The sequence below is a fragment of the Oreochromis niloticus genome, linkage group LG2 (assembly GCF_001858045.2).
Source record: "Oreochromis niloticus isolate F11D_XX linkage group LG2, O_niloticus_UMD_NMBU, whole genome shotgun sequence".
Taxonomy (NCBI): Eukaryota; Metazoa; Chordata; class Actinopteri; order Cichliformes; family Cichlidae; genus Oreochromis; species Oreochromis niloticus.
The window spans coordinates 13,369,379-13,396,673 of record NC_031966.2 but is presented as its reverse complement, the minus strand read 5'-3'; the positions used below and the strand labels follow the sequence as shown (position 1 = coordinate 13,396,673).

Here is a 27,295-nt window from a genome sequence, read left to right as displayed (position 1 = left end):
AGTTGTATCTAATTTCAGTGTATTCATAACCATAAAATGATTTGCTCTGTGCTACAAAAGGCTTGAATCTCAGCTGCCCCTCTCAAACAGGAATGCTCTTTATCTGAACTGAATGCAGATTATGATAATGAGTGCAGGTTCGAATTGCTATAGCTATCTTGATGTAAAGAGAGATCACTGAAGCATGAATAAGAACAGAGTTGCTAAATAACCAGTTGTTTTTAATTGGTTGCAGTTGTATCTTTATATATCCCTATTACTATTAGTTTCCAATTGGTGAGCTATTTTTTTTCCTTTGTAACATTGCTGCCATCTAGTGAAAAAAAAAGGCAACCTGGCTATTTTTTTTTCTTGACGATTGATTTCTAGGTCATTAATGATGGTACTGTGGAGCATTTCCTTTTAATTGTTAAATAGTTGTGATGAAGAACTATCCTATTCAGTTCATGTAATGGGAAAAATGGCTAATTGAAATTAAATTGTAATTGTGTGCCACTTAAGTGAAAGTGTAGCTTTGATTAGTTGTGCCCATTGTTGTTATGTTATCCATTTCCCCCCTGAGACAAAACTCCCAAGACAGCTTGCCAGATTTGGGACTTTCCCTCCTGTCTATGGTGCAATCATACGTTCTGGCTCATGTGTCTATGTCCAATACATGCATTAGACCTTCCCTCCCCTTCTGATTTTAACTCTGGACAAATCCTCGAAAACCAGTGTTGCTCTGTCCTGCTCAAGAGCTAAAGGGACCAAATACTGACCTGAAGGATCAGGGCAAAGCCTTTGAGTGGGTGGCTAATTCCCTCTTTAGCCCTCATCAGCTGTCCTCTGGGCAGGAATGGGGCCGTGAGCGATAAGACAAAGCTAGACCCATCTGGCAGAAAATATAACCCCCGTTACAAAAAGTTATGATGGTCTGCAAAACCTAAAATCTGAGACAAAAAATACAATAATATCATTTAAACCCCATATTTTATTTAAGAAAATATTTTCACATTTTTACATTTTAATGCTTTGGTTTGCTTTATTTTGTGCACATTTCATACATCTGCACAAGTCTTTCTAAATGTTACAGGTTTTGGAGAAACACATGCTGTCATTCAGACAGTATCTTTTTCAGCAAAATAAAGAGAAAGCATACTCTGCAACACAGCACCGCTGCAATGTATTAGAGCATTTAAGAAACCTTCCCAAAGTCCTGACCGGTTGCCAATTAAAAACATTTGACATTTTATCAAATAAAAAATATGGCCAGGAGGCCCTAAACCAAAAAGCTGAATCCTATATTGAGCAAGAACAGGAAAACATTGGCTTTTAAAACTTGATCTCCTGAGTTACAAAATGCTTTTAGGGAGTTCCTTAAAGAAGAGATGAGGCAACACAGTGGCAAAAGTGCTTCTGGACTCTCTTAGAACAAATGCTATGTTCTTTTTGTACAGTTTTAATTAGTTGGATAACAGGTTATAAATTAAAGTAAAAGTAAAGTAAACATCAGATGTTTTGGGGGGGGGTTTCTGGCTTCTTTTCATTGGCTATCAGTGGATACAATGACATGTCATTAATCAATAAGTGCGGACAAAACATACACTTGAAACTTAAAGGTGTTCACAGCTAATGACTTGAGAATAACACAGGGCAGTAAATATAGTTAACTAAGTAAAATTAGCATATCTTTTTCTCTTCTTTAAGACCTTTCTTTTGAGAAATTTAGCTTTCTGACGGATTAAACAACATAATTGTGTCTTCAGGTTTCCAGTTTGAAATCTCTGTGTTGTGTGAGTGTTGAGTTTTGAATTTTGCCATTGATGAGTTAAGCTAGAAGTGTGCAAGTAGCTTTAAAGGCTAGGCTGCTGAATAGGGCCGCTACACTGTGTGCATCAGCTTGGACGGCTTTGTCACTTTTAGCAATCTAAATTAAGGAGTTAATCCTACTTCCCTGGATTAATGAATACACTTACATGAGGCGCAGGTATTGATTTTTAAATTTGGGGAGTTTCACCTGTTTGCTCATTCTTGGGTAAATTTAGGGAAACTTAATTTTGGTGTTATTATTGTGCGGTGGATACTTCTCTGTGACCCAATATTAATGCTCTTACCTGCAGTGACCTTCCTAGAAATGTAACTACACCTTGGTGTCAATAGAGCCAACCTGATTATAAATGCTGGCAACGGTATTGGACACTTGCATAGGCAATGTAGTAGGTGCAAGACAAATTTGCCACAGAATTAATAAATTATCCATTACTACAACATCCCTGTTGATGACATGACAGTCCCAAGATGCTATTTTATTTATAAGGTGGTGTAAATCAGCTGTGGTGTAGCCTGAGACCTTGGAGCTTATACAAGTAGTTAGCATTGGTATAGCATTTCCCTTATTATGCTCACATTGGTGCCTGCTTTTTCTCAGTTACAGTAAGCTAAACTGTGTTGCTGTTATCTTTGCTATACACCACTGCATTAACTTGATGTACGCACCTGTGGAACATACTCCAAGTAATTTACATTCATTTGTTTTTGGATAGGAAAAATACAAATCTATGAAGAAATATCATTAAAAATGTATTTAAATATTTGAAGCAGTGTTTATTCCTAAAGCGGTACAAAAATGAGGCCCTTGCGTCTTCTGTTACTTACAGTGTCAGTGACTCGATTGCCCCCTGTTGCCCCAATTCAGAAGTAATACAAGATAAATTGACACTCGGCCCAATTTCATCTTTACTTGAAGACTGATCTGCTGCTGTTTAGAGTGGTGGCCTAACCTATCTGTCAGCCCTAATGGAGCCCAATATATAGATAAGTGTGTCTTGCCACGAAAATCAATATCGATGTGGCCCCTGATGGTTTTTGAGTTAAAGTGCTTTGTTTTCTGCCATTGCCTCGAAACAAAGAGGCTGTGGGTCCTTCTATTAACAATTCCCAGTCAACCTTGAGACAGACTTGCAGACTGAGATAGAGGTAGAAATAGACAGATGGAGTGATGGTGAAGGGCGGCGGCATTCGTGCCGACATCACTAGAGCATTAGATTTGGTGGAGGATAGAAAAGCATCATCAATGGAGCACAGAAGGCCTTCAAAGAAGAATGATGACAGTGATGGGGTGTAACAGAAAGACAGAATGGCCAAAATAGTCTTTCAATGGAGAGGAAATTATGTCATGTGTGTTTTGCTATAAAAACAAATACAAATAAATGTCAATGCTAAAGGAAGTTATTGACACAGTGTATATTTTTTAAATATACCTTTATTGATAAAATAAAAGCAAGTTTCATCTTGCAAATTCCTAATTCCAGTTATAGCCCATAACTGCTGAAAATAATATGTAATCCAAGCTAGGTACAGTTTTAATGAAAATGTTGAATGATGGTCTGTTAACATAATGACTGCATTTTTTCTTTTTCTTTTTTATACTAATTAGAATCTAAAAAGATGAACATCAATCCTAAAGTACCTTCCCTTTCCAAACCATAGTCTATATCAGTCAGTCGTTCAGCAGTGTTTTTCTCTGTTTAATGATAAACTCTGCAAAGAAGAGAGTTGCTTCTAACTGTAAAGAAGATAAGATATCATCCCTTTCCAAACCACATTCCACTTTAATTTATTGACCATTTGGCCCATTATTGCCCTCTTATTTCTTAGAATATAAATCATAGAATCATAAAATTTAGACAAAAATAACCACAGATCAATGTAAAAAAGTAATAAAATAAAATATTTAAAATGATCACAATTAATGGGTTGTTTAGTGGTGCAGTGTCATGGCAGTTACATGGCAGTGCTTTGTACTGTGACACATTAGTTATTTATAACAAAAGGAGCTCAATGTCAGTTTTTTGCTTAAATCTTGAAATTATGTGATCATGAAGCTTGCTGCACTGAAACTGAGAAAGCTGGATGTCAAAATACAGCACACTGATGGGAAAACTTCAAATAACACTAACACTCTATAAGAAAAAATGGAAGATCATTTTTAAACAGTACTGTCCTTTTACTATAAAAAAAAAGCTATCAGTTACTGTTCATTTCTCCTATAACTACCTCAAGTCAATGAAATTTACAATGTTCATATATATATAACTGCAATAGTATCCTTAACCTGCTCCTATATGAAATATTTAATAATTTGATGAAAAGGCTACAAAAAGGCATCTACACCATTGATACATGGGGGGGGAACAAAAGAAAAAACAACTTTTCTACATAGCAGCGATTACCTGAGCAAAGCAAATTATAATGACTTAAACATTTAAAAACACAAAAAAATGTAAAGAGCTAAAAAAAAAAATATAAAACTCGCTGAACTTACTAAAATTAATATGATAATATAGTTATAGTCTCAGAATTTTTGCAAGTGCAAGGAGAATATGATTGATCTTTTGGTTAGCTGACACTGATTAGTTTATTCTGACCTATCACAGATTTTGGCCTGTGTACTATGTGATGAACAACAATTAGATGTATTTATTTTTTAAGTTTCAACATTTAACTTAATGCCCAAAACAATGTTTGGGGTAATTTAGAAATACTGTAGTCATATAGTTTCTGCAGCATAGGGTCATAAAGACTCCGAAACTTACTACTGTTTGAACTGACCAAAGTGATTACTGCATTTAGATCAGTGGGAAAGCCATCTGTAAATAGGGTGTGGCTCACAGTTCAGATTTGATGACCTTTATGCTTGCGTACTGGTGTAATATCTAAGGAAAAACAAAAGAGTAGCTCTTTATCTAAGATTTATGTCAGTGCATGACATGATAAAAGTGTGAGAAGGGGACAGGCCTGAACTCTATACACTTGCAGTGAGAGGATCCAGTGGCTCTTGTTTTGTTGTGGAAAAAATTTAATAGCATGGTTTAGGTCCATGTTTCCCCTCAGAGGAAAGTGTCACAGGTTGATGTGGGTTGTTCTTTTTTTCAGAATTATAATGCCCGGATCACTGAATGGCTTGATGAATTAGTCAAGTGTAAAAATTATATGCTTTGGCCTTTATAGACACTAGGTCTTAACCTAATTTGATGCCAAGGGGACATTTTAGACCGACATGTCACTGATAACAGCGTTACATTTGGAATAACATGCCATCCCTCCAGCAGAGTCTCAGAGACTCAGTGCCGAAACACTGAAGCTGGTTCTGGACGTCCTTACTAAGAAACATGGTCAGTATTTTTTCTATTATTGTTAAACTGCCTTGGATATACTCATCTGAGGAGGCATACTCTTCTCATAAACTATAATGATGAGATTTTTTATGTTTTTAAACAATGCACTTGATATTTTTTGACTTCTCAACCAAACGTATACATTTCTAAAAGCTTTTCCTTTTTTATGTTTCATTTCTGAACAGCTGATTGTACGCTGTTTCCATTGAGCCATGACTCTGGACCGGAAGTCTGGGGTAACGTTGTTGGTTTAAAAGATGTACAGCTTGACAGTGATGGACTTGAGAGGTGCACAGTGGGTTGCATTGTTTCAGTGGCAACAGCAGACACCATGGAGCACTCGTAACCTTTGTTGTGCTGGGACAGTTTTCCTGACTCATCACTTTCAGAATTGGCACCTGGAAAAAATGCATAATTAAGCAGTTGGTAAAAAACTTGTACAAGAATGAATTTACACTATATAATATGAATAATGTAAGTTTCAGGTACCTGTCTCTGAAGAGCAGGATGTACACACAGCTCTCCTTGGACAGCCCATGGCAGGGATTACCTTTCCTTCAACACCATTTTCTGCCACCATGTAGAACTGCAGATTTATACATTAAGACGTTTGAGTTTTTATAAAAGTTAAAAGTTTTATGCATTTTTTTTAGCCAGCCTACCTACTCCCAGAGTGAGTGATGGACATGAATTGCTCTTGCAAAGAGAATTCCTTGTACATTCAGATTTGGGATTCCTTTGGGATTTGTAGCTATTCCTCTTCCAGATTGAGTTTTGAAAATCACTCTTTATTTGCTCCCTTATATAGACTCTTGTCACTTGACAGTTTTATTCTGTATATGGTTTCCGCTTTCAGTAGCAGTATTGTGTTACCACTTGATGAGACATTGGGATTTAAACCCCAATCTTTAATGTTACTTTGCAAAGCGAACAAAAATGTTATGACTGCTGGGAACTGCCAAAGGCCAGCTCCAAAACTAGGACTAATAGTATATGTAAGTAATTTGGAGCAATTTGTGATTCACTGGATAACTACCTTTCTTAAATATGTGTTGATCCTTGTTACATTCTCACATAGTATAACCCATTACATTTTTAAGTAATGTATTACATATTTATTCTGCATAGAAAGTAATTTGTTACACCACTCATTCCATTACTTTTACATTGATCTGAGATGCTTTTTGAAATAATTACAATTAAACCCTAGCCTACAGTCCCATACACTGACATAAGTATGTATTAGGGCTGTCCAATATGTAGCGCCTGTTCTAACGTTTGAGCCTAAGGTTTATTTTGAGCACCTGACGGCTCTTTTTTGCTTCTGATCTGTAAACTCTCTCCATACTCTTTCATGTGATTCTTACATAGGTGGTAGAAGAGGTTTGTTGTGCTTGAGTCTGTGGTGGGGACCGGTTTGCGGCATAATTGTAACTGTAACTGCAGAGTACAGTTTTCTGGTCCATGTCAGACTTTTCATAATCAAACCATGTCCATGCTACAGACGTAGCCCCTCGTTTAGGAAAAGGTCCTCGATTTGTTTTGACTGAGCTGCCTGGTTCTGCCTCATCTTCACTGGCCATGCTAGTATTCTCTGTGCCTGCATCCACATGGTGACCATTCAAACGATGAAAAAATATTGCAGTGTATTTTGCGACACAAACGATAGCATATAATATGAAACGATAGATGTTTTAATTTCGTCATCCACTATATTTCGTCATATAGCATAGCCCTAGTATGTATCCTAATGAGGACACAAAAGCGCTTCTTTTGTCTCCTTTGCCTCCTTGATGTCTCCAACATCAAGGAGAATGCAAGGCATGTTTGACTGTTTTTTCTTTCTTTCTTTCTCCCCATCTGGCAAATAATTGAAAAGCCCACATAATGGAAGTAACAACATAATTTTTACTGCCCTGAATTTGTAACAGTGACGTATTATATTACTGCATGACATAAAATCTGTATGTATTAATGAATGAGCTTTGTAATAATGGCCTTACCCGAGGAACAGTGGTAGTGGTTGTCTCTGACATGCTCTCATCCGTCATGCTGGTCTCACTCACATTATCCACTGATGGCTGTTTGCGGAAGCGTTTTCTCGTTCTGAAAAGTAAATATAAATCTGCATAAGTTATATATGGAATAATATACACATGGAGAATTTATCTCACAGAAATATATGTGTAAAAGGTCAGGTACAAAAAGAAGATTTATATAGGTTATAACATTAGTACTGTACTCAAATTCATCATGATGAGAAATGAGTGTCTGTGCTGTGTACTGCCCTTCACAGCATAATTTATCACTGCATTATAAAATAATAATCTGACCACATTTGATTTATTTAATGTTTGTTTCTTTGCTTTCTGCATATCTGACTCCCTTAAACTTGAATGTTGACCAAAGATAATACATCTGAATGTTGTGATAGACCAAGCCGGAGGCCATGTGTGCATTTACTTTATGTGCTCACAAGTTTCAGTTGTTTCTTTAGACTCTATCTTTGTGTACAGTGTGATTCTGTACTCTCTGTGTGTTTATTACAGGGGAAACCAAACTACCAAACTCAAAAACTGCACAAGTGCACTTGCAGTCAAGTGCAGAAGGCAATTTGAGGCAGAGCTATTGGCGGCCATGTAGCGTTTCCTCTGGGGTCATACCTCACCGGCTCCATTTTGTAGCTGAGAAATGACCTATTTTTATGTGTAATTGCTGTAGAACAAGCTAAACGAACCATGTAATTGAAAGCGTGCCACTTCCACAGGGGAACCAAGAGTGCAAACGTTAGGATGTAGTAGGTAGTGTGCTTTGTAAGTCAAAAGAGTGTAGAATGCCAAACAGCCTTGTTCGTAAGCCAGCGAAACAACCATAAAACAAATCAGCTACTTAGAAACATCTCAGGTGGAAATAAAAAGGAGGAGGGGCCACAGTGTGTAGTTTATGCATGCTCCTCACTCAGCTAACCACTGTTGCATGCTGTCATTTGTTCCACATGTGATGTGCTCCCTGACCCCCTGCTGTCGTACTGAGAAACCGGCATTACACGCCTCATGCATCTTGGGTTTGATAGACATCTCTAAATGCTGTCAGCTCATTCATTACAGCAGCAGGTCCTCCCTGGTTTCCAAAGGGCTAAACGCAAGACTGTCGTTATTGTACATCATTACTGTAGCGCATACACCAGCACGCACAGCACACAACTGTCCCCAGATTTATTTTTTAACCATCAGTTTGGAAAAGCATATGATACCCCCTTAAGATGAAAACATGATTCTCATTTTTACCAGTCTAATAAAACCCATACAAATTGAATAGATTTTTTTTTATTACTTCCTCAATATATTTAGTAAGGAAATAGTTAAATATTCGTGGATGGTTTTTGTTTTTATTTTTAGGAAGTCACTTTTGATCCTTTCACAGCAAATAGCATATCTTGATCATTTTGATTTCCCTACTTTCTTCCTTTTTTATTTTTTTCATCATCCTTATTATACTTTTTTTTTTTACCCATTGTCTATTCTTTTCCTCCTTCCTTTTTCTCCCCTTTTACTTTTTGCTGCCTCTTTTTTCCCCTTTTCCCGTTTTTTCTCTTACCCATAGCAGTAGGTGACACAGGCTGTGATAGAGAGCACGGAAACGAGGACCACCATGCAGGCTGTAATGACCACGTTCCTCTTCTTCTCCTTTTCAGCCCGCTGAAGCTCCAACCATTCCAGGTCACTGAACTGACATCGTTCCCCCATGTAGCCTGATACACAACTGCATCACAAAAAATCATGTCCAGGATTCATTTTTGGTTAACTGCCAACGATTTATATTTTAAGACAAACTTGTTTAAAACACATCCAGTTACTTTACAATTCAAAAACTGTTACGGCTTAATCAACTGCTTAGTTTTATGTTTAAATATTTGGGCTCCCTTGGCAAATTAAATGTAGTTTTTGAAAGATTGGATTGGAGTTCATAGAACAGATACACAGGCAAGATTACAGTCACAGGTTTTGGAGTTATATGACATAAGGTTAGTGAAAAAAAAAAAGAAGGAATTGACTGGCTTCAGTAATAATTCAGTTATTTTGTTTTTCAAATGACCCTCATAATCCTGAGAATCATTGGAAAACACTGGAGGGGAAAAAAAAATGCTACCCCCTCAGTGTGCCAAGGGTACCGCCCGATAACTCGACAGAACACTGAAAAGGTCAGCCAAGCTGGTCCAAAAATGGGCAGAACCTTCAGCAGGTTGACATTTCTGCCCACTATCTCAGAGACCTCTACCAGATACCACTTCGGGGGTTCTTCAACTCTTCAACCTGTGTTGGTTGGATTAAAGAGTTTGGGCACTGATAGGCAGTAGTGCTGTTTTGCTGTTATGAATTATTTTTAAGTATGTGCATTAGAATTTATAATTTACGTTTTTGTTAATCTAATTTGAAGTCCATATTTCATGGACAGAAGTAGACTCTGCTGTAAACACGTTTATGAGGCGTGGGCTTTAATCATGGAACAATAGTGACACCTGCTGCTTGTCAGCTGTCATAAAAAGACTTTTCACCTAAGTGTTCTTGAATTAATTAACAGTCGGACTGGATATTTCTGAATATTTTAGAATGTATTTGAACTTTGGTGGGTGATACAGCCTTATAATTATATTACAATTATTAAGAATTAAGAAATTTGCCATAATCATACTTCTGTTTTAAAAAAATAAAATGAAAAGTGTTTTATTGATGCTTGGAGCATGCAGGGAGCAGAATTTATAAGTGTAAATACATTAAGGGCATGTTTAATCCTTCTGTTGCAGTGACACAGTTGCTTAAAGCCGTGCATGTCCACCATGTAACTGCATTATTTCCATCCATCATCAGCTCTTCCTGTCATATGGAGTGCATTTAGTAAGTGCACCAGCAAAGATTGGTTGAGTCATTTGTTTAAATTTAGGTTGCTAATATCAACTCTTTTGTACCAAGGTTATACTTGATGGTATGTTTTTGCCTCAAGTTTTAAAGTACATTTTTTGTTTTCACCTTAAACTGTAACAGTTTTATTTCATATTTTTCGAATTGCTCTGTATTGTTGGAAGTTGTTTAAGTCTTGCTCTCCATCACAGACATTGCTTGTTTCCCTGTTGTGCACACTAGGGGATTTTAATGTGTTTTGCTACAATACAATGGTGTTATGATTTGACACTTTCATATCATGCAATAATTTATAATTGCGATATTGTACATGATGTGGTATCACACAGCCCTAATATGAATATTGTGAGCCCTTCTCTGAAAAACAAGATACCAGCAAACAGTTACGGGGGGTGGGATGGGGTCATGGGTCAAGTAGAAGGACAAGAGGGTTTATTTACTTGCAGGCATAAGAGTCCAATTCAGGAAAATAGTAGCATACACCATGGTACAGACAGTAGGTCTCATGGGTTGCAGGACAACTCTCCACTGCATTTCTGCTGTGGTGTTTGGTGGTAACATCAGGAGAGGTAGCAGGTGTCACCCATGGTGATGTGGGCTCCAACTCTAGAGAGAATTGAGGATATAAGTTTATTAAATTAGACTCATTGTCTACTGCTTGAAAGAGTTGTGCTCTTTGAGATGACTCATATAAACACTGCATTCAATCTATATTAACTATCCGATTTCACAGATAAGACAATGATAGACGATGAGAATGTGCCAATATGGCCCAGGATATGTTAACAAAAGTAAACGATCACCTTGACATGACTGCCCATCGCTGTAGTACCCAGCCAGGCACTTGCAGTAGTATTTCCCTGCAGTGTTTTGACATTCTTCATTTTTGTCACAGTTGTATGTTCCCAGGGTACATTCATCAATATCTAGGACAAAAATAGGAGCAGCAAGTTATAACCTAAAATTTTTACAAAACAACAAGAATCATAAGTTTTGAAACAATATTGTGACATTATTTACTATCCATCCATCCATCCATTCACTTCCGCTTATCCTTTTCAGGGTCGCGGGGGGGCGCTGGAGCCTATCCCAGCTGTCATAGGGCGAGAGGCGGGGTACACCCTGGACATTATTTACTAGCTAAATAAAATGTAATTACTGTTTGTTTGTTTTAATTCTCCATAACCTGGCCTGGTACAGTGAAAAAAGTTACGTTTTTATTAATTTAATGAGGTTGCCACACTATGTCTTTCCGATGCTTCCTACTTTGCAAACAAACTCAGCTGATAATCTCAAAACATTTCAACTGGTCTGCAAGGAAACGATAGGAGGAATTACTGGATGGTTTTAGGACTTTTTGAACATTTTGACTTTTTCCATTAATGCTTATCTTGAATAATACCATTACCTTTACTTTCAGGGCAACCCTACCTCTGAATTTTATTTCAAAATCCAAAACTCAGTTCTGCTAAACCCCTGCTACTGTAGGTGAGATTTAAAAAAAAAAAAAAGCTCACTTGTATCAAATGTAATCCCGTAAGCTTATTTCAGGGTCTGTTACCTCATCTCTCTAATGCATATTTCTAGTATAATTGAAGGTATACTCACCCACACATAACTGTCCATCACCTGTGAAACCTTCTTGACATAAACAGTTCGGATGACCAGAATTCAGCAGGCATTGTGCATTCACATCACAGCGGAGTGAGTAACACTCATTCTGGTCTGACAGAGAGGGGGCATATGCAAATGTAACATTTAGGCTGGGTAAGATATTGAGTGGATAGAATGCCTTTCAAGGTGCACTGTTACCTGAAATCATTTTCTCTGTGAAGAAAGTGGGCTGGCTGCTTACATCTGAGTGGAAATCAGTCTCCCCTTTATCAGTTGTCAGTGGCAAGCTCGCAGTATTAAATGTTTTGTTTTTCAGAGGTGTTAAATCAACTGATCCACTGTTTCCATATTCTATCAAATTAATACATAAAGAAAACATTCAATTTTATCATCACATTACACTGTGTAGAAAAGAGCACAGGATACATCACCTGCTGTTCCATTTGAAGCGTCAACAGACAAGCAAGTTTTTCCATCAGCTGATAGGATATAGTGTGAGAAACAAGAGCAGTGGGCAAAACCCACCTTGCTTTCACACACTTGGGAACAACCTCCATTCAGGTGAAGGCACATATCTGCCCCTAAAAAACAGAGGACAGAAGTATAAGCCCAGGAATTCTTTAGAATTGATGGATGCTGTGTGCCACTTGTTTTTCTTATTGGCACATGTGTACAAACAATCTGCATGGATCTAAATATGCATGACACTTGTTTTTTAGATCATTGTAATCATGGTTGTTTCTCTGTACCTGGCTTAGCAAGGGGATGAACTACAACAATAGATGCTGGTTGCACCATGCTTCCTTGGATCCGTTGCAAGTTTTTCCCAGTCCGCTTATGTACGCTGGTCAGCTGGTGGCGTTCCTGATCAGAGATCCAGAGCCTGTCTTCAAATAGTGCAAGATCAAAAGGTTGGCCTGGAACAAATTAGGGCAGATGACAAGAAAATCTGAGTTGACTCAGTGATTCCAGGTGAGAGGCGCTTGTGTTCAGCTGTGAAGGCAGTGATACTGGTTAAGAAGAGGTGTGCTTTGTGGATTTGAGTCAAGATTAGTAGGACAGCTGTACTATATCAGTTATACTTAGTATTAATTATCTTTCATGTATCCTAGAGTAACTTATCATATATTAACTTACATATTAATTTTACAACAATGAAATTCTTATTCCCCATGCATTTATATCTGCTTTTTTTTTAGATATATACATTTCACATAAACCTCACCTACTTGGTTCTCTGACAGGACTCGTCGATCTGAACCATCCAGGGCGGCAGTCTCTATTGTGCCTTTCCTCTGATCACACCAGAATACTCGGTCCTCTGTGAAGTCAATTGTCAGGCCAGTGGGCGACACAAGGTTGGTCCTAGCAATGACAGCACGGTCTCTCCCTTCCAGGGAGGAACATTCCACCACAGGATGGGTCCCTATGTCAGTCCAGAATAACTTCCTCAAAAGTTAAAAGAAAAAAATAGAGAGTGGTACACAAAGCTATTAAACCACCTGTATACAGTGCTTAAAAATTCTATTAGACCACCTCTAATAAAAAAAATAAAAATAAAAATTTTTAGAAATCTGAAAAAAACTGAACTGAATTCATGTCTTTATACCCAAATTGGACTACTCTGAGAAGTCTTAAATTATTCAAGCATAAAATTCAACCTCTAAAACAAATTTTCAGGCATGCAAATAAATAACTGTAATTTGGCGTCTTATTCAGAAAATAATAATTCAAATAATAATTTGAAGAATAATGGATAACAACAATAATTTTAGTTTGGTGGTGGTCTAATAAATTTGTTAAGCACTGTATATACAAATCATCTATATCCTTTTTGTTATATTCATTGTTACACAATATTTTGTTTAAAATTTCATTAAAACATGACCTTTATTGACCAGATCACTGTGAGATTATATACTCACTATCCATTTTGTTAGGTATATCTCTTCAACCAGTTTTTAATGTAAATATTTAATATTTAGTGTTTCAGAAACTGTTCATTTTCTGGGATTTCCCCACACAACCATCTCTAGGGGTTATAGAGAACAATCAGAAAAAGAGTTAGTGGCTGTTCTCTAAGTGAATATGACTTGTTGATACCAAAGGTCAGATGAAAAGATGAATGGCTAGACTAAAGCTGATAGGAAGGCATCAGTAACTGAAATAACCATTTGTTAAATCTCAAGAACCTTGAACCATATGCTACAGCAGCAGATGACCACATTGGGTGCTACTTTCATCAACAAAGAACATGAAATTAAAGGTGCAATTTACTCCACAAAATGGGCAACTGAAGACTGGAAAACATTACCTGATGTCTTGATTTATGCAGCTACATTCAGATGAATGGTCAGAATTCAGTGTAAGCAGCATGAAAGCATGAATCCATCCTGCCTTGTAGCAACAATTCAGTCTGCTTGTCGTGTTATGGTGCAGGGGTGTATTTTCTTGGTGCACTTTGGGACCCTTAGAACCAACTGAGCATTGTTTTCATCTTTTGCTGTTAGCCATGTGCATCCTTATATGACCACAGCATACTCATCTTCTAATGCCATCATCTCATGCTAGTTTCATAAAAATGACAACGAGTTCATTGTACTCAATGACTTCTACAGTCCATCCAGTGCAGCATCTTAGGGATGTGGTGGAATTGGAGATTCAAATCTGTAGCAAGTGTATGATGCTAACATAACAATATGAACCAAAATCTCTGGTTAATGTTTCCAGCATCTTGAAGCTGTGCCATGAGGAGTCATGGCAGTTCTAAAAATCGGGTTCAAACTGGCAGTAGCAAGGTGTACCTAATGAAGTGACTAGTGTTAGTCAAAGTTAATCAAACTGCTTGGTAATTATCATTGTTGTATTTGTTGTTTATTGATTAGTCTTTAGTCATTTGTATTGGTGTAAGAGTGATGGATACAGCTATACTCACTTTGCAAGAGGATGAACTGCGATTCCTCTTGGCTTTTCCAGACCTTTTCTCACAATAGTTTCCCTGTGAAGTCCATCTAAGGTACTGCAGTCAACAGTTGACTGACTGAGGGGCAAAATATGTGTATGTAGAAGTTTAATTTCCCCAATGTCAGTTATTTCCTGATGAAGTTCATTCAAATCAAAAGAGATTAACAAAGCTGGATGTGACCTAAACATTAAACTTTAGATAGACAATCGAATAGAACTAGAAAGCAAACAGCAAATGACCAGCACTTTATGAAGAAACAGTTTTCATTGTGTAATTCTTACACACACTACACACCTTTTATCCGTCCAGTACATCTTGCGATGAACCCAGTCAACTGCAAGCCCCTCTGGTGAATCCAAACCATCAGAGATGAGAATGTTTCTTGGGCCACCTTTTATGTCAACTCGCTCAATTGTTTTCTGGCTTGCACTTGCAAAGTACACCTTCAAATGTAAAATATATCATGTATTAATACTTGCATTTCTAATATAAATATAAATAATTATATAATATAAACTGGAAGGAAAACATGCGGATCATTGTCCAAACAAACATAATGAGGTAATAGCAAGGGGCATGCATTACAGTGCTTGTCCACTAGGTGACACTGCAGATCCATAGCAAAATCATTTCCTGATTTAACTCAATTCTATTACAATGAGTCATTCGACCTTATACTCATACTCTTGAAACACTTTCCATCTTACATTGTTCTGGACAGGGTCGTAGTCTAAAGCTAAGATTATTCCTCTGGGCTCCTCTGCCAAGATTTGATCCACAGTGCCATCAGGGTTAATTCTCCGGACATCTACTAGATTAGCAACTAGTAGATAGGATGGAGGTCCTGAAGAAAAATATAACAAAATACAGTCTTCCATGATCAAATGCACTGCAGCTTTCACCTTGTGTTTTTTGACTTTTGCATTGGAAACAGATGCAAAAAGGTAGATGGTGTGTGTGTCTTTGTGGGCACATGTAGCTCAGCTATCTGCTATGCCATTGTTTGACTCACCAGTTGCAATGCAGTGCTTGCCATCTTGGTGGAGCTGGTAGCCAGGCAGACAGCCACACTCCCAGCTTACAGGGGTGACAGGGTTGCAGAGCTGACTGCACCCTCCTCTATCTGCAGATGAACAGCCTGCAACCATGAAAAACAATGTGGGCACAGCTAAGCTTATGAATTTGTTAAAATTCAACGGACCTTTGCTTAGCTGCAGTATTTACTCTTAGCACAAAATTGTGTTGTGTCAATACTGGTTCTGGCATCAGATTTCACTGTAATCCAGTTTATCCAAAAAAAAAGTGTATACATAAAAAAGTTAATCATTTTAAATATTATATTCTAAACTGATGCAAGATATTGGCCCACAATAAACTGAAAGTATTACAACAATTACTACACTGTTGCACATTCATCTCTTTGATCCATCTATCCTCAGTTTGACCACATCAACTCAACTCTTATTCATGAAATATTTATACAGCCTTGGCTACAAATTACAAAGTAGGCACTGTATCTGCTGCTTAGTTTTTTGGAAATGAGCAACCAATATGTTCCATTAAATTGTGTTTTACTAGGCTGTTATTCAGTTGATAGATTCATGCTATTGTTCCTTTTCTTTTACTATGATGCTATAGTTAAAATGTAAATGTAATGGGAAACTGAATCCAGTATCATAAGGGTACGTGTATACTCTATATGTTAGCCATATAAAAGTAAATACTAAAAGCTTAATGTTGTAGATGAGAATAATGTGAACTCTACATTTTTTTTACTAAGTGTATTTATATAATTTTTTAATAAAAGGTAGATTTTAGTTTTGGAAAATGGGGCAAAGTGGTGTAATGTTGGCCATACCAGTGCATGTTTGTCCATCCTCCTGTAGTATAGATCCCTCAGGGCAAACACAGACAGCACCATTTCCTGTTGACAGGCACCCGTTGCCACACTTTGTCATATTCCTTTCACATGGTATGATTTCTGTAACAGAAAAAAGACAGCTCTATCAAAAATAAAACCTAAAAAAATAACAATAAAAAAAAGAAAAGAAAAAATCATATGGATTTGATTCATGTAGATTAAAATATTTAGAAAGCATTAAAGATTACATGAACTTAAACCCAAACTGATGTGAGTTAATGACATGTTTTACAGTCATTCATAGTGCCAATAAAGGCAACGTGATGTTACATGTAAATAAAATAGACTTGAGTCTATTTTGGGGCCCAGCAGACTGTGGATCAGCCGGATGGACAGCAAGCTTCTTAGCCCCTGTTCTGGTAAAATCCTTTGATGAAGTCAGCTCTAATCCTATCAAAATAGTGGAAAGTGTGATAAGAAAGTCAAACCCACACAGTGAGGGTGATGTAATGCTAGTTAAAAGGCACATGGGGTCTCCTGTACCAGAGATCCTGAGGTGGGTATGTACCAGTACTAAAAAGCAGTAGATAAATGTGACGTTTAAGTTTTGTATGTATTATATTATAAGACTCATGATTTACTCATTTACTCAAGTGTCTATCGTTTTATTTATGCTGCAGAATTATAAGAATAAAGTATGAATCATGTAAAGATGTATGAAAGGACATGAGTGGCCATCATCATAAGTGAATCATAACACAAGACATGAAAGTTTTACCTTACTGAAACATTATCATTTACTGTATAAGGTAATATTTTATTGCTGTTTTTTTCTGCATTTATTTCATATATAGGTTTTGTATAGTAAACAATAGGATAGTAAAATTTATTCTTCTTATCATGGCTAAATTGGTTTCAGGTCTTTTTATAGTCTTCCATTAAACCTTTTGATTAGGCCAGAAGCGCTCCATGTCAACATTGCATGTGGTAAAACTACTGCTTTTTCATCTTTTTGTCTTTATATAAAACAATTAAAAATGGCACTTCAAGTATGTAAATAACTACAGTTCTTCTGTCGTCTGTGCAACCAAGTAAACTCTGTTGTAATCTCCATTGTCTAACCTGCTGCTTGGCTCTATGTTTGTTTCATACTGGACCTTGGCAAAGGTTGTCAGCTAAGCAGCTTAGAAAGACAAAGCTGCTGACCAGATATGTTCCCTACTGCAAATGTCACCTCATCATCTAATCTCATTGTCTGTGAACTTTTCCTGTTGTCTTGAGCATATTGCTGTGAGAGTAGAAGAGAGATTGTGATCTGACTATAAAAATATACTTTTCTTTTTTTAAGTTTTACTATATCTTGAAATAAAAACACTGAAACTATAAATGTTTGAAAAAAAGTCACAAATCATCAAATCAAGTCAAAATTACATGCAAGTAAAAATAAAATGTAATAAAATAAAATCCAAGTTTATTTAACTAAATAATGATTTCTTATACATGACCTAATGACTGTCAAAAAATGTCATATCAAGAAATCCCCAAAACTTAAACCTAACCTTATCTTCTGCACAACCTTTACGCCAAAAACCAGAACAATTAAAGAAATAATTCTAAAACATTGGGTCATTCTGAAGGATATGCCAAACTTATTAGGTACCTTTAAAGAACCACCAATGATAACCTACAGGAGAGGAAGGAATATTAAAGATAGACTTGTTAGAGCTTGCCACGACCCTATTACTCCAGATAAAACCCTGATAACCCATAACCTACATGGTAATTTCAAGTGTGGGGCATGCATTAATTGTCAATACACCAAAAATGTTAAATCATTCAAAGACCCTATAGGTGACAAAACCATTGCCATAAAGGGCTTTATCACATGCAGAACTAAAAATGTAATCTACATGATACAGTGCCCATGCAATAAAATATATATAGGAGAAACATCCCGCCCCCTTAAAGATCGAATTAATGAACACAGAAGTTCGATCAAGAGGAATGATTTAACCAGCCCTGTTGCAAGACACTTCAGTGTTAAACATCCAAATTCACCATTATTTTTTCCTAGGCATTGAAGCCATTAAACTAAACCAAAGAGGTGGCAATATAAATTTTATCCGGAAAAAAAGAGAAGCATTTTGGATATTCCGTTTTAAGAGTCTGCATCCCAGAGGTATGAATGAGGATTTTTCTATCAATGAGTTTTTATGAATTACAGTGTTTTGTTTTGTTTTGTTTTTTCTTTTTAAATAAATTTTATTTATTATTTATTTTTTATCCTAATTTTATCAGTTAAATTACTCTCACATGAGTAATGTTTATTTAATTAATCTTGTTATTTCAGCCAAAGAAGGCGTAGCGTTCTAGACATCTCATCTTTAGTCTACACTTCAGTCTAAATTTTAGAGATATAAATTAGGATTTTTTAACAAATATGTTCCCATGTGTTGACGTAATCTTGTTTTCCATTTTAAACGTGCTTTTACCATTAAAGATTGCCCCTTGTTGGTTTTATTATTTTTTTTTTTTGACCTGTGTGTATATTTATAGTATCCTTCTTATGCTATTCATGCATGTATTATTCTACTTGGGCGTGACCTAACCAATTAACCAATACCTACTTATGATATGTCAGCTGACCTATCTGTGAAGTTTTGACTGGTTAATTTGAATTTTTTTTTTCTGTTTCCTGTCTTGTATTTAAGCTTTTTTTTACAATGTTTCACTATGACCCTGATGAAGGCCACAAGCCGAAACGCGTTGGTCAATTATTAAAGCTGTTCTTTGTTTCTCAAGTGTTGCTGGAGTTCGTGGTTTTTAAAAAAATGTCATATCAAAATTATCAGGTAGAGGAAGTCAAAAATCTATTCCAAAGTTGCCAGATAATGACTCGATACAACATATGCTTTAGCAAAGCATCATTGATCATACGTATCAAGAACTTGGGTGCTGTCTGATATTCACAGAGAACCAAAAACAAAAAAAACAAATGAACTTTTAGCTGAAAGCCAAAAATAACTTATCGTGATATCCTTTGTTCTACCTGATCATCTCAGTACTCTTAGATGTTTAGAAGTTGGACAAAGTGTCAGTGTTTTGTTTTGACCCAAGTGACCTAACACACAATTGTCAGTTCACATATATCTAGTCTGTCTTGAGGCCTGTGAAGCTCAAGCCTTGTTTGAAGCTTCTAGGGTCAAAGTAGTATCTGGTAGATAAATGCCACCTTTGACAGCAGCACAAAGAAGATCTGCAACCCAAGCTTTAGCCATGTTCAGATCTTGACTATACATTTTACGGGTTATTTTCTATTTTCAGCGTAAAACATGCGGGTGCAGCAAGAAGTATAATGTTGGTAATCTTGAAATCAAAAATGACAAAGCTACATTGATATTATATACATGGTTATACTTTACCTTGGCATGTTTTCCTGTCTGGTAAGAGGGCATATCCTTTAGGACAGGTACAGAAATAAGATCCAGGAATGTTCTCACAACCAAGCGAGCAACCATGATTCCAGTGGGCACATTCATTTACATCTATGGTACACACAGACAAAGATGGTGATATTTTTTGCAAGTTGATGCTAATATTTATATTTTCTGTGCTTTATGTATAAGTCCTTTTAGCTGTGGCTGTCCCCAGTAAGAGTACTCCCTGCCTTCTTATTTTAATACCAACCTTTACAGTAAGTGCCTTCCATACTGAGAACAAAACCTTCACTGCACTGACAAACCCCTTGGTCTGCCAAACTGGAACAGACGTTAACACAGTTGCCACCTTGGTCATCACAACCTGTTGGAAATGATTGCTTGATACATTATCTAGAATATAAACACAATTAATTAAACTAAGAAGAACTTTAAATGTATAATAATGTTGAGTTGTAACCTGGAAATGGTGATAGCGGGTCTGCTGTTGGCTGATTAAGGGGATGCACGATCTTGATATCAACTGGAGGTTTTGCCATTTGTTTTAAGTTAACAACACGTGGCTCTCCACCAGTGTACTTGTTTACTTGTTTTATAACCCGAGACTCAGCATCAGTGTAGTATATGTGCTCCAGAAAAACAGATATTCCAACTGAATGAGACCTGATAAAAAAGAAGACATAATGAGTGGGTTTCTGTTGGCTTATTTGATACTTTACATCAACACTCTGATCTACATTTTCTTTATTAACAAAGTTAAAGGATGAGTAACAAATTGTAATTTTACTAAATACTCACTGAAGTGGAAGATTCATGATGTGTAGGGCGTTCCCATTGTAATCACAAGAGGCAATGGCACTTTCTCCTTGTGGCCCAAACTGAACCCAGAACAGTCTTTTGTCTACTCGGTCAATCGACAGTGCTCTCAGTTGTTCAGTTATCTTAATTAGTGTAATTTTCATCTGTCCTGTGACATCAGACCTTTGGATACTTGGAGACATCCCCGCAGATAACCAAAACAGAAACCTGCAACATGCATGTTTTGGGGGAAAAAAAGGTTTTGCAATGAGCCTTTCCAAAATATTTTTTTCTGAAGTTAGCTTTGCATCTGTTATGAAATATGGAAACTTAGTTGCTTCCAGTAAGGGCACTGCTTAGACATTTCCTCATATGTTAAGCCTGCCAAATCAGGAGACTCATAATTCTTTTGCCTCAAACTCATTTTTGGTAATGCTTAATAAACTGTAGCCCAATTGAATTAAAGCCTGAGAGAAGTGTACGATAATAAGTTATGTAAAAAGCAATTTAAATATGCTCTTGGCACTTTTTAATCATGAAAAATGTTTTTAAATAAAATTATTCAGTGTTGCTTATCCATCAGGCCAAACTGCAGGGAAGTAAATGACTACTGTCCTTGATCAGAGGTATATGAGAGTCAGTCAGTAAATTTTTATATCATTCGATTCCATATAGTATTGGAAGGATTAAATGAAAAAACAGCAAACCAAACAAAAAACAACTGTCATTATGACATCTGCATAGATTACCTATTAGAGGGATCAACAGTTATAGAATTGGGCTGGGTCAAGTGTCTTAAAAGAGTCCTCTGTTTCCTCCCATTTATATCGATTCTCTTTACTTCCCCCTTTTCTCCACTTGTCCAGTATACGCTGTTCCAAATCCAGTCCACTGCGAGGCCAGAGATGTGTTTGTCATATGAATACAGTTTCTGTAAAAGAAGCATTCATAATTAATCATTTTAAATCTGCGGCTCTGAAAGTTTCCAGAACAATGCAGGATAACATTAACATTACACAATTTAATTATGGTAATTACAGTTTCTGAAAGATCTTTTAAAAGCCTCCAAATTAACTGCTGTACTAATTAGGTTATTAAAAATTCCTAAATCATTAAAAGTGATCCTAAGCTGCTGGTTAGCTTTCGGGGTATTAAGTCTTATTAGCGCTGTATTCCATACTTTGAAATTTCACACTATAGACCACCTTGGCAGGTTTCCTTGTTAGAAGATCAAAAGAAAGGATTCAGGAAAATCAGGAAAAGCACATATAAAGTAGATCAAGTTACTTCCATTATACTTACAAAAATTAAGGAAAATAGGTCTGCTTTTGTTTATTTTACTGGTTTCAAGAATGTGTTTGTTGGGATTTTTAGGTTGACTCTTCTAAAGTGTGTGAAAAGTTGTTCAGACTGTGAGCATAAGTAGTTTTATGCAAATAAATGGTAGTTTTGTATCTTAACATTGTTATGGAATCTACTCGTAAATTAAGACAAAACACAAAAATAATTTAAATATCAAATTTTATGTGTTGTGATCCAAAGAATATACTAAGTAGTAGTATGTAAAATGTTTTAAGACCTGCAAAATAGCCTGTAATTTTATAATTCAGCGATTTGTAATAAAATGATGCACACCCTTTTAGTCTAGCATGGAAATAAAAAGGCTTTCACTATTAAGTTAAACACACACAGAAAAACAAACAAACAGAGAAAAAGTCCACTTACACTTTGGCGCAGTTACATAATCACCTGTTTGTGTGCTCCTTTCACAGATGCTTTGTAAATGACCCCAGTGTGCCTGTCAACCCAGTAAACTCTCTGTTCTTTGAAATGAAAGTCAAGCAGGATAGAGCTTCCGACGCCAGGCACAAGCCTTCTGTGATTCTTGCCATTAAGGCCCATCCGATGAATAGCTTTACCATGGCCAAATATCAGGAAAGGCTGTGAAGCTTAGCAAATCATTACACGCGTTATTCAAGTTTCATCTTTTAAAATTTACAGTGAAGATCATTTGAACGCCTTACGTCTATAAAAATAATATCTTAAGTAAATACAGTTGTATAATGACTCAACAATATTTAGATTTAGTGATTAATGATTCTATGAGGCTTACAATAACAGACTAAAATGCCATTATATAAAATATACAATTACTATAACTGCAAACATTTAGTATTTTTAATTAATAGGAAATTCACAAAAAAGTCACAAAACATGCCACATTTTTAAAATTTTCATAAATTTCACAGTGAATGAGCATATTCACTTTCTTATCTTAACCAAATAAATCCACAGGATATATAGGTAAATATGGCAGCATTTGACATTTCAATAGCTCCTGCCTCCCTCTTTGTGTCGCTGCTGTTGTTGTTCAATTTGGCACATTATTTGATTTTAAAAAACCTATTCATCCCTGTAATGGGAAGTTCAAGGCAACCACAGCTGCCTCTGTGTAAAACCTCATCCCTTAGCAACAAATAGCTTTTGCTTTTTCCTTTGACTCTGACAATACTCTGCAATGAATGAAGGGGAAGGCAGTTAGTGTCCTCTAAGAGGTTTTTGATTCAGGTCACAACATCACTCTGGGATTCTGCTGGGAAGTTATGATCAACAATGATATTTCTACATATTCTGATTTTGTATATTGGATGGTTGTTGTGAATTTGTTGTCAGATAAATGTAGTTGTTCTAGAACTAAACCTTTTTTTTTTAATACTCTTGGAGTGAACAATGACATTGGCAACGTAATGGCACTGTCGTACGCAACCATAGACACCGCTCTTAACTCTGTGGAATGAAGAAAACAATAAGCAAAACCAGACAAACAACATAATGAAATGTCTGCCACTGCTGCTGAGTTGCTAGGATGCATCCTGTTGAATCACTGATTGACAAGTTCACTGCAGGGTCAGTATGATTCTTGACTCAGCTCTGTTACTTGGACTTATTTGTGAACTCTAACACAAAATATACTACAATTCTTGAGTAGGCAGACAATATGAACATTGATTTACTATTTTGCATTGATGTTATATGTATTTATGGCATTTCAGATGATAATCCAGTTCACTTAGTTACAGACTAGTTACCTGTAAAAACAAAGAAAATGCAAGAATATGAAAAAAGAATTGTTAACTCTGCAATAAACAACACTATGCAGTAACTAAATGGATTGGGCAAAATAACAATGTACACTATAACATGAAATTGTTGAAAGATCTTGTCACATATTTGACTTTAGCCGAGGTGCTAGTATTATATGGTAGTACTGGATTTGCAGTCCTGTTGAATCAATAATGACTAGTTATTTAATTATTAATTAATTAATGATATTAACTAAAAATGCTATCATAATAATAATACTATTATATTATTTATTGAAGGTCATGCCATACATTGTGTTTTACCACACAGAATAAATTAAAGTTACCATTCAAAAGATTGCAGCCATATCACATACCTCTATTAGCATCCCCAAATACATGGTGAACACAGTGATGATATTTAAGGAAAATGTAGTGTAGTAGAACATACTTAGTTTCTAGTTTCATGCACAGTGTTTGGGCAACAGATTTATGTAGCTCAGGTGAAAAGGTCCTGTTATGACTCTGTTTTGCCCCCCATGCCCTATATGCATACCATGTATTTTGAAAACCTTTACATTCTACCTCTACATTTAACGTAAAATTCTAGGTTTGAGAACCTGTATTCCTAAAAATCTATCCTGCCGGATCAGAGCATGATGTTCTGTAGCTGACCTCTCTTTGGTAGACAGGATAGCGATGAGATTTTCTCTGTTTTGAATGAAAATCGCGGTATTGCACTTAATATTTTATGTCCTGCTGAGATGTGGTTTACAATTTGGTCATCACCATTTGTAATTTTGAAGTAACGTCTCTGTGGTACTCCACAAAAACTTGGGCTCAACCTGAGATACACCCACACAAACACAGTCTGGCTTGGTACAGTGCATTGTGTTGTCTGCCAAGTTCACTTTGCTGCACCGCCTACTGTAGCATGTTTAATGCAAGCAACATGTTTGGTTCTACTTGATTACATTTTTTGTAAAAACTGAGCATCATTCCAGTACTGAATAGCAGCTGTTGCATGAATGCTTTATATCCATGTGGAGTACAGTAGAACTTGTGTAACTGAAATTACAACCCAAGACACTAATTTCACTAATTTTTAGGACATAAAGTGTTATACAGTGAACAATCACACTTTTTAATATTAAGTAAATATTTATTTGTAATATCTGTCTGTGAATCTAAGCTAGTTCCTTTTCTATCATGATGTGTATTTTAGAAATGTTTGTTTTGAAGTGAAAAGACCACACAGACAGCAGTACACTTCAACATTACTTCTTTCAGTACTGTCAGTTGGGACTGTTGGTTAGGAGAGGTTTCATACTCACCCGTACAGCTACTGTTGCTCCCTGCTTGCAATAGGTGCTCATCCCAACATGTCGTACCGAGCAGCAAGGCTCCAGCGGTTTGCATCATAAAATAGATCAATATTACTGTTATCATTGCCTCGGGCATAATCCTGCACTTTGTCCCTGCTGGTCTTCTTCACTCTTTCTCAGGCATTCCCACTATCAGCACTGGCCCACAAGAATTCTCCAGGATTACGTAGTGTAGGTTTGTGGACTCTTGGCATCCTTTGTCTAAGGCTTTAAACCTAGTAAGAGAGTGGAGCTTTACATACCAGTGGATGTCACACTAAAGGGAATGCAAAACCCTACTGAGATAGAGAATAAGGGGGTAATGCTGTCAGTGCAGTGTTGAACCCAGAAAAAAAAAGTGTTTGGATCCTGCTCAGTCCCTACTTTGGGCCCCTGGGCTGCCAGTCTGTTTTGGAAGCAAAGATTGAAATTCCTGACACCCCCGTGGTAAATTTTGCACATGCAAGTCCAGCAATGGTGCAAGATCTTCTAGAAGTTGCAGTTCAGTGCTCCAACAGAATGTGGGATATTCAAGAAATGAGGCAGGGACGAAAAAAGGTCCCACATGATAACAACTTATTAGCCTTCTCCCCACCCCCTTACATGTGTGCTTTGTGAATGTAGATAGATATCTGTTTAAGATGGAGGTAGGCAGAGACAAGGAGACAGATGTTGCATGGAAAGTTGTCAGACAGAATCCTACAATACTGAATTTTTCATTTATTAAGGAACTAAATGAACCTTTGGTATTTTTGAGTCATTCTTAAATGGCATACATACAGTACAAGTGTAATTTACACATGCCGCACACACAGTAGATCCTCTGTTTTGTGTCCTGTGTGTGTGAATGAAGAGTCAGTGTGTTATACTGTCTCCTGTCGAAGTTCTTCTGGCTCCCAGAAGGAATGAGCAGAATGAGTAATTTATAGAGAACGATGGAAGAGTGGAGCAGATTATCCTTAAATTGTTTGTCCTCCTCTTGCCCAGCATGACAATTAACAGAGGCCAGGAACTACAACCTCTATTCATACCCAGCATGACTAGGACATTGTCAGGAACAACGTCCTCACTAAAGAGCAGCAGTATGATTTATAATGCTGAGAAAGTTGCCTTGTCCCCAGACAAACACACTGAAGGGCACTGACCTTTTCGCACAATTTCACCCTGGGAGGTAAGAATAAAAGTCTAATGTTCATAATTACTCTTCAGGTGACAGTGTTGGATGACAGTGACACATAGCTATGAATCATCAAGTAGAAACCGTATCTGGGACATGGTGAGAGTGTGGCTATTATAGCTGTATTAAAAACTACCTCCTGCTTCTGTAAGATAAATGCTGCCAGTTCTGAAGATGAGAATAAAAGGATTTTTTATTCCCACAAGGAGATTCTTTTGTAAGTTGTAAAATTAAAAACATTAAAAAACATGCCATTTTAGTTTCAGTCATAATGCAATTAAAAAAGAATTGATTAAGTGTGATTAAGTAACTGCATGGACACACTGAGGAAGCATCTCTTGTGACATTCAATAAAAGATTTATTCATTCTTAGTCTATGGCTAAAGATCCTCATTGGGTAGCCAGAACACTGTGTAGATGATGGAGGATATTGTTTGTGATGGAAAGAAGATTTGCAACAGCCTCTTCTGAGTCGCAGCATGTAGATGGCCTAACACCACCCTCAGTGAGCTGCCCTGGATAAGTTTATTACTGTCACATACGTTAAAGGAGTGGGGCTTCCACAGGAAATACAGTTGCCTCCCGAAGAGGGCTGCAGGTAGTGGCTCAGTCCTTTCCTATTCGTACTTCTGCACCATATTTAGTATTTTCCTCCTTATGGAAAGGGGAGTAGCAGAAGTCCTGGATCTTATAAATATTCCTTCACCATAACATGGCCCTTTTGGCACTCTTGTTATTGGCTTATTTGTTTCCACGGTCAGATTTATTCCTGTTCACCTGAGTCATCAGGAAACCTTGTCAACAATTTTTAGTATTTTTGTGTCTCTCTGTGAAATGCAAAACTGTCAACCACCAGATGGTTGTTTGTGTCCCGTTTGGAAGCTTTGCTCTTACACCTTGTTTCTCTTTTTTTTTTTTAGC

The 27,295-nt window shown here is 36.7% G+C and overlaps 1 protein-coding gene across 1 annotated transcript; it reads right to left on the bottom strand.

Moving 5' to 3' along the window:
* Positions 1 to 3,223: 3,223 nt before the first annotated feature.
* egf (epidermal growth factor) lies at positions 3,224 to 25,782 on the bottom strand. The gene is made up of 23 exons (XM_005467265.4): positions 25,168 to 25,782; positions 22,500 to 22,699; positions 21,500 to 21,681; positions 20,751 to 20,978; positions 20,413 to 20,615; positions 20,203 to 20,316; positions 19,938 to 20,060; positions 16,513 to 16,635; positions 15,667 to 15,792; positions 15,362 to 15,498; positions 14,949 to 15,097; positions 14,625 to 14,729; positions 12,915 to 13,138; positions 12,439 to 12,606; positions 12,121 to 12,270; positions 11,888 to 12,040; positions 11,684 to 11,800; positions 10,879 to 11,001; positions 10,516 to 10,681; positions 8,754 to 8,918; positions 7,160 to 7,262; positions 5,646 to 5,742; positions 3,224 to 5,554 (listed from the first exon to the last, which is right to left on the bottom strand). Exons 1-23 carry the CDS (start codon positions 25,292 to 25,294, stop codon positions 5,328 to 5,330), a joined length of 3,510 nt encoding a protein of 1,169 aa, XP_005467322.3. The 5' UTR covers positions 25,295 to 25,782; the 3' UTR covers positions 3,224 to 5,327.
* Positions 25,783 to 27,295: the final 1,513 nt, after the last annotated feature.